This window comes from Vitis vinifera, chromosome 1 (genome assembly GCF_030704535.1).
Source record: "Vitis vinifera cultivar Pinot Noir 40024 chromosome 1, ASM3070453v1".
NCBI classification, from domain to species: Eukaryota; Viridiplantae; Streptophyta; class Magnoliopsida; order Vitales; family Vitaceae; genus Vitis; species Vitis vinifera.
Window position 1 is genome coordinate 7,268,026 of NC_081805.1, and position 16,708 is coordinate 7,284,733.

General features: G+C 35.2%; 1 protein-coding gene across 6 annotated transcripts; it reads left to right on the plus strand.

Annotated features, from left to right (window-relative positions):
* Window positions 1-10,250: 10,250 nt before the first annotated feature.
* LOC100267978 (BTB/POZ domain-containing protein At1g67900) lies at window positions 10,251-14,202 on the plus strand. 6 transcript variants are annotated; one of them, XM_010652160.3, is made up of 6 exons: window positions 10,388-10,444; window positions 10,606-10,769; window positions 10,920-11,182; window positions 11,278-11,347; window positions 11,482-12,747; window positions 13,379-14,202. In XM_010652160.3, the coding sequence occupies exons 3-6, from the start codon at window positions 11,124-11,126 to the stop codon at window positions 13,874-13,876; spliced, it is 1,893 nt and encodes a 630-aa protein (XP_010650462.1). In that variant the 5' UTR covers window positions 10,388-10,444; window positions 10,606-10,769; window positions 10,920-11,123; the 3' UTR covers window positions 13,877-14,202. The 6 variants fall into 6 exon arrangements, with proteins under 6 accessions (XP_010650472.1, XP_010650467.1, XP_059595534.1 ...); XM_010652170.3 differs by lacking the exons at window positions 10,388-10,444; window positions 10,606-10,769 and adding an exon at window positions 10,251-10,379; XM_010652165.3 differs by lacking the exon at window positions 10,606-10,769 and having other exon boundaries at window positions 10,378-10,444.
* Window positions 14,203-16,708: the final 2,506 nt, after the last annotated feature.

The following is a 16,708-nucleotide window of genomic DNA, read 5'->3' on the forward strand; positions in this document are numbered from 1 at the left end:
GGAAGGTTTCCACCAAGCCAATATGAGACATTTACCTTTAAACCACTTGACCCCTAAGTGCAGCACTCTCTCAACTTCAACGACATCTTCAAACTCAAATAGTATAAACGAACCTCCTAAAAGAGCTAAGCAAAGATTTCCTTTCAACATCCAACTGGACTGAGCCCAAGACTTAAGGGAGTCAAGGAATGGGGGCTGATCGGCAACCCCCTTCCCATCTCCCCACCAAGCTCCTACATCACAAGTTGTGAAAAACAAAAATCGACCTGCTTTGTTAGTGCACAATTCCAACTGATGCTTTCTTCCTCCCTCCACCCAAGCTTTTTTTAAATGTTCCCCCACTTTGAGGAAGCAACAGTTCTTAGCCCCTTCCAAAATGAAGAACAAGGCCTTACCATTGAATCGAATCCAAGAAGAAAAGTAGGTTCTCCTTTCGCAGACTATTCTAAACACTTTCCCCTTGGCCTCGTTAACTGAAATCTCGAAGGTTTTCGAATTCACTCCAAACCAACACTTTTCGCTAGGAGAAACCACAACCACCTTTCGTCAAAATATCTTTTTTTTTATAAGTTAAATACTATATATTGCATATATCATATCATATATATGTTATAGAAGTACATATTTTGACTTCAATCACATTTCCAAAAAATAAAATGGAAATAAAAAGTCTTACTTAACTTCTCGTCTAGGAATTAGTTGAAATGCATAAAGTTGAGGTAAAAACTTCTACATCAATAATACCATACAAATAAGAGTAGAATATGGGGATTTTACTAGATAAAATGAGCCAAAACAAGAAAGGAACCTTTACCCTTGGTTAGATTTCCAAAAAAAAAAAAAAAAATGGAAGAGTCTTCTCAAATTTGGCTTATATAGGGTTCCCTAAATAATGCACAATTCTTCTTTTTATCTACACCACGAGTGATCCTCATATACAAAAATCAGTTGCTTAAAAGCCTTTGAAGTGCTTGCTAAGCAACAAAATAAAAGAGCATATATTTTAGGCTTCAAGTGGAGTATTCATCTACAACAAATAAATGTCCACATCGATCGGAACAAAATGGTGGGTATGAATGATCCACACGCAAAAAAAGTTATACCATATTAGCATGGTGATGTGATACAACAATTGTACTTTTCAACGATATGAGGTTTAAGCATGTACGAGGCTAAAACCCATATAGTAGGAAGTTCAGAAGCCTAACCCACAAACCATTTAATAACCATTATCATTCAAATTCATGACATGCGTCAACTAATGGGCTAGGGCTCATGGAAACTAAAATATTTACAATTTTATTTTTCTTTGAATCCTTTTTGGGTAAGTTAAAAAGAATAAATTTAAATAGAATATTGGAAAATGTTATGGTACCTATTTGATAATAAACTCAAAATTTAAACCCACAAAACAAATGTGATCATTTGAACCTTTAATAAATGTGGAAAAAATTAGACTAAGACATGAAAAAAATGAGAGTAAGTATGGAAAAAAAATATGAAACAATTATTAAAATATAAAGCAATGAAACTTTTTAAACAATGTAACAATTCCTAATTCATTGATCCCAAAATATTTGTCATTTCATTCTCATCTCATTTAACAATTAACTATTAATTAAATTTTATACAGAAATAATTATTTTGGAAAATCAATTTTGGATGCATAAAAAATAATAGATATAAATAATAAAGTAATGATAAAATAATGATTATATTATTACCTAGAATCATGATACCGATAACACTTTTGAAGTGAACTTAAGTCACCTTGTGATTTGTTTTAGTCAAAGTGTTCAACTCACTACTCTCATATAATGAATGAGTCACTTGTGTGATGTATGCCATTAAAAGTAAAACAACAAAAAGACATAAGAATGAGAGTTTGAGTTGAGCCTTTAATTTTATATAAAAGATTTATATCTCTTAATATTCTCATCAAAGACTATATGAGAGTTATACTCATTATTTACAACCGTTATATGCAAATTAATGAGTAATGGTGGACTACCAACTTGAATGCATTCATATAATTGCATAGGTTATATTTTTCCATTTTCTTCCATTACTCATAAACATTATGTACAAATTAAATTTCATAATGATGGGGTTACAAAAGTAACATCATATTCAATAAATTAAATTTTTTATAACTCCCTATTTATAATTTAAGTCTTCCATACATAAGATTCTTGGATGCCTAATCAATTGATTTACCTACCTATCAATGAATACTCCTAAATAATATTTATACAAATATAATTATATATGACCACACATTATTAGAGAAAAGCTAACGTTAATAGCTTGATTAATGTAAATAATTAGTTGTTGAAATTCTTAATTTACTTATTTTTAGCAAAAAAAATCATGAATGGTGCCTTATATCATCCCATTCAATAGTTCTGAAACCCTCGACCAAGTTAGAGCATAATCCTCTTATTATTATTCATTTATTTCCACTAACAATATATGACATCATAATCATTTTTCCTTTCTCTAATGAGCTATTGTGATCATTATCTGTGATAAAAAAAATTTGAGAATGTCCACTCTTAGAGAATAGAACCTCACAATATTTTATCCATTAGAAATAGTTATGGAAGGGTTGTGGACCCCTAATTTTGTTCTCGGTAGTATAATACATGTTCATATGATTCTAGTTATTCTCTTATCCTTCCCGATGTTCTAGAGCAATGGCTTTGTTTTTCAAGAGTTTCTTTTCATTTTGGTGCTCGAAGATTGTCTCATTGATTCCCAAATACTATGTGAGGATTTTGCAATAAGTTAACAATTAAAAAATTGGAGAAAACAACTATTTGCAATAATACCAAATTGATACCAAAAAGTCATTGTCAGAGTGGCTACCAAGCCTTCAAACCAAAATTTATGGTAAGAGGGCTACTATCAATTCAATTTTGATGCCAAGTATAAAATTACTTATTTCTTCATTTCGATAACAAAGTGATACAAAGAAGCCATGGTGTCAAAATTTCAACACTATTTGAAATATGCGCTCTTCATGGTCAATATGTTAATTTAATTCTAATACTAAGCTTCCACTATCAAAATATTTCGACACCAACTATTTTTTTTAAATTTCCATACTAGAGATTTATTCATCCATTCACTAATGGAATCATACATGACCTCACGTTATAATTATAAAAAAAAAAAAAAGGAAATAATGAAAAAAGAAAAAAAGAAAATAGGATTGGGGAAAGTTTTTCTTTGGAAAAACTGAGAAGACTTTTGAGAAGGAAATGCAAAAGGGAGAAAGTAAAGAAGAGGTGTGAATGAAGGGTGGTTGTGATTGAGATGGCTTAAAAATGAGAAAAATCAAAGAAAAAAAATAGAATGAACTTTGATAGATGTAAGATAGAAAGCTTTAGGAAAGAAGAGAGGAAGAATAGTCTAGAGAATTTTCATTTAGAAAAAAAAAATGACTTCACATGCAATGAGGCTCTTGGAGAGAAAAAAAAAAAAAAAAAAAACAAAGGGAGACTTTGTTGGATTCAAGACAACGGGTTTTTTTTTTCATGTGTATTGCAACAATCTATTGATGATTTGAGTGAATAATTCCAAATGAATGAATACTTTGGTTCTCTTATTTTTGAAACCTTTTTTTAGAATAATTTGGGCTTTAATTGAAAATTTTAATGGAAATCTTGGTTTTTTAAGTTTTCTAGGCTTCATCTTTGCATAAATAATCTCATTGATGCAATACAAAACCTTTGTCATGGTTAGAAATTATTAGAAAGGGCTAAAAATCAATTTGGGATTAAAGAGTTGAAATTTTGACACATTAGCCTTACTTTGGGTTCATTAATGATTTGCTTCAATGAGCTTGTGGTTTAGTATCGAATTCAAGCATGGTGTTGATTTCATTTCTACACTAGATCAAAAGCCTTACTTTGTTTGTTGATTGTTATTGATTTGGCTTTCGACACCATAGCATGATTTCGATACCATTGCCTATGTTGTCAAGAGTCTTGTTCTCTTTGTTGAGTTTCCATGTATTCTAATTTTGGTACCAAAAGAAAATCCATAAAAGGTTTGAAAATTCATGCTTTTGTTATTAATTTAGCTTTCCACACCATTGCATGAATTGATTACATTAGCATGATTTCGATACCAATACCTAATTATCAATTTAGGCTATTGTACTATCGAAATTTTGACACATCAACCTAAGGTATTGATATAGGATATCACCATTCCATCTTCACTCTTTACCGGTTATAAATCATATTTTGACTTTTGAATTGCCCATTTTCACCTATGATAACATCTTTTTAAATGTTTTAATGGAAAATTCTTAAAACTATTTGGAACTCATTCATATGGAGATCTTGGCTCTCATTCATTAGGCTCATCCATTCACTTCACTTGTGATGCTTCTTAGATTTGAACTACCTGTCATGTTTCGCTTGTCTTTTGATATTTGTGTGTATATGTATGATGTTTTTTTTTTTAATCATTGGTATCCATTGAGTAATTAATAGAGTGCCAAAATTTTCTCAACTTATGTAGTAGAAATTAGATTCGTCTTGAGTTTGGTGAGGTATTTAACACCTTTTTACTAATCCAACCCTTTGTTCATAGGTTTGTCTTGTTTTCCTTTTAGAAATCGCACAAATTTTTTTTTCTTTTTTATCTTATTTTCCCCTAATAAACAAATATAAAAAAACAATGATTGCAAAAATAATAAAAATCAGTTTTCAAAATAAAAAAAAAAAATATTTTCTTTTCAAAGAAGAAAGTCTCATAATCAAGTAGGAATAAAAATGAAAAATATAGATTCATAAGGACAAATTGACATTATAAGAAAAATGAGATCGACAAGTATGACTTAATAAGTAAACATTGTTCTTTCTTTCAATTTTTCTTGTTATTTGCATATTCAGATTCTACGCTCAATTTTCTTGTCTTCATCTTTATGCTTTCCAACATGTGGCATATATTATTGAAATTGAAGAAGAAGAAAAAAGAATATAGTGCTATCAAAGAAGAAAAAATAGTGTTCCTTTGCCATGTCTACATTTCATGTCATAAACAACTTATTTGACAGGGTTTTTTTTTTTTTTTTTGTCAAAACCATTTTCATTATAGTTTTTACTAATTTTATTAGTAATTGATTCCATTCTTTAAAATACATAATTTTCTTATTATTATATATATGAAATAAAAGAGAAGATACATTTTTTTTTTGTAAATTTGTATTTAATAGTTTTTTACTATTTTTCTCTTAATTTTATAAGCAAATAATTCTTTTTATATTTCAATACTGAATTTTAATGTTGTACTTTTTAATTACCAATTTTTATGTTTTTAAATGAGAAGAAAAAGAAATGTTAAATGAAAAAAATAAATGTATAGTAAAATAAAAAAAATAAAAAATAAAAATAAAGGAAATAAAGATAGTATAAACATAAAAATGATATCATACATATATTTTTATTTTGATTACATGTAATGAGTTCTACAAAATTCATAATATTTATTCATTGTATGTAATATTCATGGATTAATGTACTTATGAGCATTACCACTTGATTATTCTTGCCAAATATAAAAGATGCTTAAAGCTAAGGTGGAAAGTGTAAGTGAAATTAAGCTCCTCTATATTCGCTCTCACTTTTCTTCATGAATGAGATTAAATGCAAAGCTGAAGGAAAAATTAAGTATTGTGGTATAAGCGTAATTGAGCTTCTCTATGATCGTTCTCTCTTTCCTTCATGAACAATTATATGCAAAGCTTAAGGAACAATTAAGCACTATATAAAGTTGCTCACACATTATTTTCTTCCCAGTGACACTCAATTGAGATGTAGGACGATGAAGCATGATAGTGATCATTCTTATCCTTTTCCTGTCCTTTTTGTTAATCATATTTGATGATTATATAAGATGTGCAAGCATCTTTCTTGCATTACTCGATCATTATGGCCTAAGACGCCTAAGTTTCCTCTTTATCCTTTGATTGTTTTTAGGTAGCTTCCAACACAAAAAAATTCAACTTCTTCAACCTCCTACACAATGTTTAGGATTTTAAACATTATCCTTATGTATTGTTTTCTCCTTCTTACTACCTAAAAGCACTTGATAAAACATCATAAAATTCCAAAATAAGGTATTAGCAACAAAAGCTAAGTATGAGGTTAGTTTTAAATACTTAACCCATTCCAAATGATTAAAGACTCTTTAAGAATGTTGAGTTTGAATTTTTAGCACCATCCTTTCCCTATTTATGACTAGTCCCTTAGTAATGACAACAAAATGAAAGAAGGAAACATAACTTAAAACTCCAATATTGCAGAAGAGCTTAGGGTTTTTTATGGACATCAAGAGAGATAGCATCAATACTTCTCACAAACTTTGATGTATGAGGAGGTAAATGGTTATATAGCTATTAAGGACAAAATTTGGGTTTTGTAGATCTATATTTGATGTTATTTTTATTTAAAATATTAAGATTAAATATATTTTATTGTCTCGATCTTTTACATGTTTCACACTTTGTCATTTGACATGTTCTATACTTTGTTCTTTTACATTCTAAATTTAACACTTTGTCTCCCAAATTTGTTAAAGATAAACATTTTAACATCCTTTACAAACTCTTCATAATATAAAAGATATTACTCTTTTTTATACTCTTGTTTGAATACCGATTTAAATTTGGATAGAACCAACTTTAAATTGACAATCCTAAAATGAAAATTTTCAAACGCCTTTAAAATATGGTAACCACCAATTTTGACTTTTGATTTTTAGAAAGATTTCACGTGATTATTTATGATTTTTCGCCAGTTGCAAAACAAAACAACTTAGAACTTGGGTTATATGCATTTTTTTAATCTTTTAATTGTATTTCATTACTTAACAAGTTGTTCATTTACATTTACGCAATGAGGCGCTGCTTTTTAATAGGCTTTTTGAGCAAATAATAATAAAATGTAAAGGATATCAGAAGTTGAAGAGACAAAGTATATTTAAATATATATATGGGGTTATTTTTTATTTGAGAAATTTATATTTTTTTAAATATTTAATTATTATATAAAAGCCATAATGACGTACCCGGGTACGATTGGTGTCCGCCTGGGTAGCCACCTAAGAAGATCTATCGTTACCCTCTGACCCCACGAAAAAGGGTAAGAAAAGAAAAATCTGATTCAGCATGATCTAAGAAAATCCTCATATTTCTCTTCCGTAATTAGTTGTGGATGTAAGTTATGACTGTCACTAGGTTGGGCCAAGTAATGGCTGGATAAATATTTACCACGTGTAAGGGCAGTGGGGTTTTAGGCATGGATGCAAGAGGGAGCACAAAGGCCCCACAGGGTTTATGAATGGAGATCTTGTTCCTAAAGTAATGTTAATGTGATGGGTCCACCTTTGGAAAAAGCTGACATCTCCTTTTGCTGCATCGAACTTGCCAGTTCATTTTTGCATTGAGAGGTCCGTGTGATTTTGAATCATACAACTCACACACCCTCTCCAAACTCTTACCACATGGCAGATACTAGCTCCCCTTTCATGTCTGCTTCGGCTCTCTGCTCCATGGTATCTGTGTTCTCTAATACCTACAAATTTTTTGCCCCCCAGCAGGGACTGAGAGTGATATTACATGCTGTGATGGCATTTCCTACTCACCGCACCTGGTCCTAACAAGACATTTCATCTGCTCACTGTTGAGATCATTTCGTCAGTCTTGTTGTACATCCAAATTACCATGTGTCGGCTGCACCACCTGCCCCCACCCCTTCGCTTCTTTCCATATTTTTCAGGCCCTCTGAATTGTTCAAACCCAAACTTCTGGTCCTCCCTTGGGCTTATTAATGCTTTTCCATTAGTCTGTCCCTGTCCTTTTTTTGGGTTTCCATGAACGCATTAATTGCCACTTTTAATAAGGAATTATTGATTGTAATATGTGTGGCTCATTTATTTTGACTTTATTTCTATTTTTTATGTTCATATTTTGGTCTCATGGGTCCTTGCATCTTTCCTAGGTCACACAGTTTTACTGCATTTTGTCATATGCTGGTCCGGGCTTCCCAACTTGGTATGTTCCACATCCAACATTTATGCAGAGAGGAGTCTCACATGACCACCAATTTGATTGCCTTTGTTTCTTGTCCTTTTTAGTCTTTTGTATGGGTCAATATTAGTTGTTCATCTTCTCCTTAAAGTTCGACCTGCAACAACTCTTTTTCTTTTTAGAATTATGTCATGAGTGCTTGAGAGATACATTGTCATTGAAGTCAGACCAAACCCATTATTATTTGATTTGGCTACGACTCCAATCTAGTGCATGGCACCCAAATTGATAAGATACCTTTCCAGGACCTTGGTGAGGGCAATTAAAGGTCGAGTTTGGCCCAACTCTAGCCTTGAGGGTTCGGGACTCCGCTGCTTCTATAAACTACAAACTAGTAAAGGGTCCCTATCCATAGATTGCACTACGACTGAAACAAAACAATGGGGTGGAAGGCATCAAAGTCCAGTGTCCACAAAGGAAGAAATAGGGAAATAGAGTGAAAAATTAGAGAGAGAGGGGATGGTCCCACATGGAAGGTGCTGTCGGTTGGCCACCCCGTTGGGTAACACGGACTGAGACCCCGTACACCATGTGGATTGCGCCCTCTCACGTACGGTGGACATCAATCCATGCCCACCGCCTTTAGCTGGAAGTGGATTCAACGTCACTCCTTTCACAACTTGATTACCCTCCCTCCACTGCTCAATTTTCTAAATTGCCAATTCCCCAGTTTATTGGGTACACTGATGCGGCCAACACAAGCTTAGGTCGCAGTCTCTGCCCATCATTGATCGAACCACGACAGATTCGGGTTTTATTATCTTGGTGACCATGCCCGACTTGCTGCAATTTAGGTGGACAGCCCTTGGACATCATCATTTTTAGCTAATGTTAAGATTGTTTTCAGGTAAGCTCCATTTGATTAGGATAGAAATGAATATGAAGTAGGACAATAAGCCTGTCAAATAGTCCTGAGGGGCACCCGAAATACTAGTTATGGGCCTTCTTTGAGTTTTGAGGGTTCCCAAAATGGGCTCATTCCGGAATGACAATAATCTCAAATTATTTGCATAATTGTGGAACGTATCGTACCAAGGTTCATGAATGCGATGAGGACGCGTTGGCATTTTTTGCGAGATTTTTCAGACCAAGAGCAAGTCAAATGGCCCATTTCTTGACTTTCTCTCAGACAGCCCTTGGGAGGAAAAAACCAATCATTTAAAGCTGTGTCTACCCCTAATCGACAATAAACAGACTTGTTTGGGTTAACTTCAACTTGGGTCACACCCACATAAATTACTTTGCCTTCTATTTGACGCAGTGAGTGTGAGCCGATGATGTATGGCTTCAAAATTTTCATTGTATTTCATACCCTTCCTTGTGGATATTAAGCTTTTGGTTTATGGAACTCAAGGTCCCATGCCACACGTTTCACCTCAAAACTCGTCCACAAACCTTAGTACTAGCGTCTGGTTAGGCAGAGCCATCAGGGGGCCGCCCACTACCAAGTTAAGTTCATCACCCGCAGGTTTGTTGATCAATCAATTTGGACCCACCTTTCCGTCAAACTCAGTACAGTTTTGATACATTTTTCAAACACCGGTAAAGGAAATTTCAGGTACCCCAAGAATCCAATGTACAAAACTGGTGGAAGAAGACCCTCAACTGCCAAAATTAATGCATTTTAGCATTTCACCACCTAAAAAAACCCCACACCTGGCTGTTCAAACATCACCCATACCAAGTAAACCATGCTTCTTTTGTTTCACACCAATAATACAGATAATTTCATGGTCATGGACCAGAGGCCATAAATGCAAGAGAGGGCATCACCGTTATTCTTGGAAACCAAAAGGGTTGGTCTGTTTAGAGACGAATATAAAATTTGGGGCTGGATGGTGTAGGTGGGAATGGGTAAAGGCGTAAAGGCCTCCATCATCTATGATAGTGATACACACACATCCCATATCTCCTTTTTTGCATCTTTTTATAGCCAACTGCAACACCCTTTTTGGGGGTTTCTCTTTTCTCTTTTTTTTTTTTTTCATAATAATTATTATATTTGTTTAAAAAAAAAGGAATTAGCAATATTCCCTTTTTGATAACGATGATAATAATGGAAAGGAGAGGCGTACTATGTTGGGTATAAAATAGAGTTTGACTAAAATAATCTTAGGGGCGAACAGTGAAAAAAAAAATGGTGTGGCAATGATGAGGGAGAGGAGGACAAGTGGGCGCAGGATAAGCACGTGGGCGTCACCTTTCCCATTGCACGCTGGCACTACACATACCAAATTCTTGAAGTTACAAAAGCATCAGGGTTTCTAATTTTCAGGTAACATTTTCCGGCGTATGATTGGCAGTTTTATAGATAGTATCAAAAGCTCTTGAATTTTTCAGGTGTATAACCTTTAATGTTTCTTTATTTTATTGCTCTTTTTTGCTAATTTGAGTAATGCTGCGGTTTTATTATGATATGTGCATTAGTGCTATTTTTTTTTTTTTGGGTTAATTTTTTACTTTGCTTTTAGTTTAATTGACCCGGTGGGTGTGGATAATAGGTTGATCTTGATGGGATTGGAGTGCTTTTGATTCTTTGTTTGCATGTCCCAATCAAAATGGGGTATGGAATTTGATTGAAAGGACATGGACTTTGGAGTGCTGGGTTTTCTGGGTTTCTCATATTTTGGCCATTTCCGCTCTGAATTTCATATATAACACTGAGGTGGTAATAAACCCAGTAACAGTAGCTCCTAGTGTTATTTCTTTCTCCATTCCTGTTTTCTTTTTCTGTTTGAAGGATTTTCTTTTTTCTTTTTTTCACTTTATTTTGTTGACAAGTGTTCTTGGATTGATTTCCATTCGTCTTTCTCAGTTGGGGAAAGTTGAATACAGGGAATGGTTGCTGTTAATTGTTCCTTTGTCTGGAGAACATTTATTTGGAGGGGGAATCTCCTGGGTGTTGCTGCTTGCTGAAAGGGGAAGCTTTCCCTGAAGCTGGATTTAAGTGAGAACAACTATGAGCAGCATCTGATGAATATAGAAGCTGAGAATTGATAAAAAGGAAGAAAGATCAGACATGAAGTTTATGAAACTTGGGTCACGGCCCGATACTTTCTATACCACCGAGGCTGTGAGGTAAGTAGGGCTTGCACTGATTGAATAAGGTGTTATTCTTCAATAATATTATATCTTTTAGGGGAGATTCCAAGGATTTTGTTTCCTAAATGCAGGTCTGTCTCCTCAGAAATCTCTAGTGATCTCATAGTTCAAGTGAAAGGAAGCAGATATATGCTTCACAAGGTAAAAGGCCAGAAAAACTTTCTGAAAATTCAGATTGAGAATATTGATTTTGATATTTGATGCTTGTCATTTGAATGATGTTTTTGGTGGTGTTTGATTTTGAAGTTGTTTGATTTTGAGTTCTTGGCACACAGTTTCCTTTGCTCTCCAAGTGCTTGCGTCTACAGAGGCTATGCTCTGAATTCCATGAATCCGCACAACCCCAAATAGTCCAACTGCCCGATTTCCCAGGTGGGGTAGATGCATTTGAACTGTGCGCCAAGTTTTGCTATGGAATCACAATCACTCTCAGCGCCTTCAACATTGTGTCCGCTCGGTGTGCTGCAGAATACCTCCAGATGACGGAGGATGTTGAGAAGGGAAACCTCATATACAAGCTCGAGGTTTTCTTCAATTCCTGCATCCTTCATGGTTGGAAGGACTCAATTGTGACTCTGCAGAGCACCAAATCCTACCCTTTGTGGTCAGAAGACCTTGGAATCACAAGCCGTTGCATCGAAGCAATCGCTTCAAGGGTCCTAAGCCATCCCTCAAAGGTGAATTTGTCACATAGTTACTCCCGAAGGGGCAGGGATGATTTGTCGTCCTGTAATGGAACAGAAAGCCTGAGACATAGACCTGTTAGTAAGGGGTGGTGGGCTGAAGACATAGCTGAATTGGGCATAGACCTTTATTGGAGAACAATAATAGCAATTAAATCCGGTGGGAAGGTACCATCTAATCTCATTGGTGATGCATTAAAAATTTATGCGTCTAGATGGCTACCCAACATTTCTAAAGATGGAACCATCATGAAACGAGCTGCGTCTGACCCAGATTCTGATTCAATAGGCGAGATAACTTCAAAGCATCGGTTTCTCTTGGAATCAATAGTAAGCCTACTCCCGGCGGAAAAGGGTGCTGTTTCTTGTAGTTTCCTGCTTAAACTCTTAAAGGCAGCCAATATACTCAAAGCTTCCTCTTCTTCCAAGATGGAATTGGCCAGAAGAGTAGGAATTCAATTGGAGGAAGCAACAGTCAATGATCTGTTAATACCTTCTTTATCATATACTAATGATACATTATATGACCTAGATATAGTCATGATCATACTGGAGCAGTTCATGTTGCAGGGGCAGAGTCCCCCTATTACCCCACCGAGAGTCAAGGGGAGTTTTGAGAAGCGGAGGTCTAGGTCTGCAGAGAATGTTGATTTTGGGTTTCAGGAGAGCAGGAGGTCTTCCTCCGCCTCCCATAGCTCAAAATTGAGGGTGGCAAAGCTTGTGGATGGGTATCTTCAAGAGATAGCCCGTGATGTTAATTTGCCTCTTTCAAAGATGATAGCACTTGCTGAGGCTGTACCAGATTTTGCAAGGCTAGACCATGATGATCTATACAGAGCTATTGACATTTATCTCAAGGTAACATTACATATCTTGTGATGAATTAAGATAATTTTCTATGCTTTCTTAGTTCCCCTTTTTTCTTCCTTCTTGGACTCCCACAATTGTCATCTTTTGCACTGAAAGATGAAAATAAATTAATCTCAATATGTGCCGCACCGCTCATACTTTAGGATGTGGGACACCATTATCTCAGTAGATAACCAACTCCCTTGACCCTTGGGTGTTCTCATTTCCAAGATTAGTTAGCAATTGGGACTTGGCAGACCTACCAATTTTTCATTGATGAATCTAAATCCTGATTATTGTAATTGGAATTTCTGTTGATAAAATGTCCAAAACAAGAAGATGTGGATGCTGGGATTACAAAATATAACATTTTGTTGACCTTTAGTTAGTATGACAATCAATGTTTTGATGTTTATGGCTATATATCTTCTTTTATTTTTGGAAACATGAGAAGAATTTGTAGTTGCAAATATCCTATCAGGTTTTCACAATCTCTCCATTGAACAATTTTTGAAAATTGCATGCCTTCTTTTCCTTTTGTGTCCAACTTTAAGAGTCACTATGCCATAGATTTACCCTGACTTTATTACTGGCACCGAAACACCAAATGATTCGAAAATTTTTATGGCTGAACAACTAGGCACACCCAGACCTCAGCAAGAGTGAAAGGAAACGATTGTGCCGAATCCTAGACTGCAAAAAACTATCAGTGGAGGCCTGCATGCATGCAGCACAGAACGAGTTACTGCCACTGAGGGTGGTGGTGCAAGTCCTTTTCTTTGAGCAAGCTCGAGCGGCTATGGCCGGTGGCCAAGTTACAGAGCTGCCTAACAATATCAAGGCACTTCTAGCCACACACAATGTTGATCCATCAAGGCCTCCAGCGCCATTAAGCACCACAACTACAGTTGCGGCAGAGGACCAGTGGAGCATCTCTGGCCTCAAATCCCCAAAGTCTAGCCTTTCAACTTTAAGGATGAAGCTGGCGGAAGATGATGACCTGGAGGAAAATGATATCCACCCGGATGGAATTGGGAGGTCCTCTAAGCTTAAAGCTCTCTGCTCAATTCCTACTCGGCCTAAAAGAATGCTCAGTAAGTTGTGGTCCATCAATAGAAGTGCAAGCGAAAAGAATTGATTGAATTTTGTTGACTTTGGGTTGGAGATGGTAATTTGAGGGGTAACTTACAATACTCTTTTCTTTGTTTTCCTTTTCTTGTTTTTCTTTTTCCCTTTTTTTTTTCTTGAAAAATGCCTTGTAATTTTAGGGGGGGGGGGGGGGGGGGGGGAAGGATCCCAATGTGCATTGTGGGTGTAATCTATTCTAATAAGAAACAAGATTTTTGGGGACACAGGAGAGTAAATTTCTTGAGCAGCCTCAATTTATAGAAAAGGGAACACGGCTCTTAGTTGTAAATGACTAATTGGGGACCAAAATACACCTGTCTTTGTCTCTTTGTTGCAGTTCATTGGATCCTCACCTCTTGATTTCTTTTTGGTATTTTCTTGTGACTGACATACAACCGTGCTGTTAATACCATGACATCTCTTCCTGTGTTTCTGTTGCTATGCAACCAGGTATTCATTCACTCTCTTGGACTATAAATTGCTTTACCAGATGCATCACCAATTTGCCCTGCTAAAATTCAATGGCAAGAACTCTGGAAACCTAGCAAAATTCAATGATGAAAACTCTAAAAACCTGAAAGTACACTCTTATTCTGCAAAATTCAATGACAAGAACCCTAAAAACCTAGCAAAATTCAACGATAAGAACTCCAAAAACCTGGCAAATTAAAGCGTACTGTTCTCCTGATGTTGAGCCACCAAAAAAATACGTTAACTCTGAAACCAAATTTATAACGTCAAACCTAACTACCATGTCAGCAGTGAGTAATCAATACTCAACAGAAAAGGTCTTACCAGCATTACCCAGGTCGAATAATGGGAGGCAATGATTATGACATATAGAACCGCAATTGACTCAATTATCACTACCAACATACAGTGATGCCATTCACCTTCATTCTCGGTCCAAAGGTTGTACAATTCTGACTCTGTCTCATCAATAATTGATGAGTTGTAAATTTTCGATGTAGAGATTGCACTGTTGGTGCATTGCATTAACTTCAGCTTATGTACAAACTTCAATCATTGGGGTGAATCTCAAACGTTTCTACTTTGCATGGGGGTTGAAGGCCCAGGTCTTCCTGGGTGGTTCTGGATGTCCAAAGCCTCACCCATGAGTCCGTTTCATTACAGCCGGGCAGAGAGACGCCGTCCCCCAGACACTCCAACTTGAGAGCATCTTGGCCTAAGAAATGCTCATAACTCCATTCCCGAGCGTAGTTGTCTGACCAGGGTAGCCAGGTTGGTCGGGATTCAAGGGACCACGCAAGAAAAGTTCACAGCTCCAAGGCCATCTTACTTCATTTACCTGAGTGGAGCCACCTTCAAAGTGTTGTACCGGAACTCTTGGAAGTGTCTCAAATTCCTAAAATATTTTTTTTGTGAAAAAAAAAAAATTGTGTAAAATATTTTTCAAAGTTCATATTAGATTATAATTAGATTTTTCACATATTAAAGAAAATTGATAGAAATATTTTTATAAATATTTTAGATTATGAAGGAAAAAGTTATGAGAGAGATTTGAACTTGTAAATAAGGATGAAAATATCACTAATCACGGACATATTGGTACTTCGATTTTATAGATATGTCGGGGATATATTGGATATATCGGTGGATATTTTGAAACAAAATATGGATGTAAAAATTAATAAAAATTTTGAATATATTAAAAAAAATCTAAAAAATTATATAAAAAGTGAAAATAGATATTTAAAATTATTTTTTAATATATATATATATGCAATGAAAACAGGAATTATGTCATGATTCAAAACAAAGAAGAGAGTTAAAAAATACAAAGGATATCCAACAAGAAATTTAAAGAGAAAGAACCAAAAAACTTGTTAGTTCATAATAAGCTTAAAACCGACCATGTAGGCGGTACAAAATAAAAAACATAAACTTAAAAATAAAGCTTAATTAAAACCATCCATGTAGGAGGTATAAGAACATAAAATGAAATGAAAATAAAACTTAATTAAAAACCATCCATATAGGAGGTAATCAAAACATACTTATATTATATATAAGGAGAAATATCTTACAATGAACAAAGGTAGGAAAGCTTGAAGAAAGCTTGAAAGCTTGAAGAGGTTACATGATGAGAGAGAAAGAAGAGAGAAGGGAGAGCATAGGAGCCTAAATTGAACGTGCTTACAAATAAGGACCGAGCCTCCTTAAATAGGCAAAAAAGGAATCTTAAATACTAACCATGAATAGTAGACCCGTGCTTGAATAGTGAATAGTGAATAGTAAGATTCACATTTATACCGAAATCCCCCGAAAAACCTACTTTTGACTGAGAAGACTTCTGGCAGGCTGCTTTATACTGTGTAGACACATGCTTGCTGCTTTTGTAACAGAAACTGCAAAGCTTGTATAGTATTCTTGATGGAAGACAAAAGGCTGATGATTACTTAGATCTTCTTATTGGAGGAAGGATTCCTTCACAGTCATCACCATTGTCTAGAAGGTAGCTTGTTGAATCATCAGACTCTGCATAAGAATTTTCTTGGGAGAAACTTGAGCTTCCTTCTTCAAGAACTTTCTGGAAATCTTGAGGGGTCTTAGCTGCTGCGAGCATGGCTTGTAACTGTTGCTTTTTAAGGAGAAACTGAGACATATCATCACTGGCTGAGACTTGTGTGGGATTCTGGAGGAAATACTGCTTAACTGTATCAATAGATGCATCATTTTTTAAGGCATCCCACCATTTAGTTTTAAAGGTTCTTCCAAGAGATGGAAAGGCTGCTGATTCATCAGTAATGATAATATAGTCCCACTGGACTATCCAAGTAAGGCCAAATTTGCTGAAGAAGAATAGTAAAGGGGGAAAAGC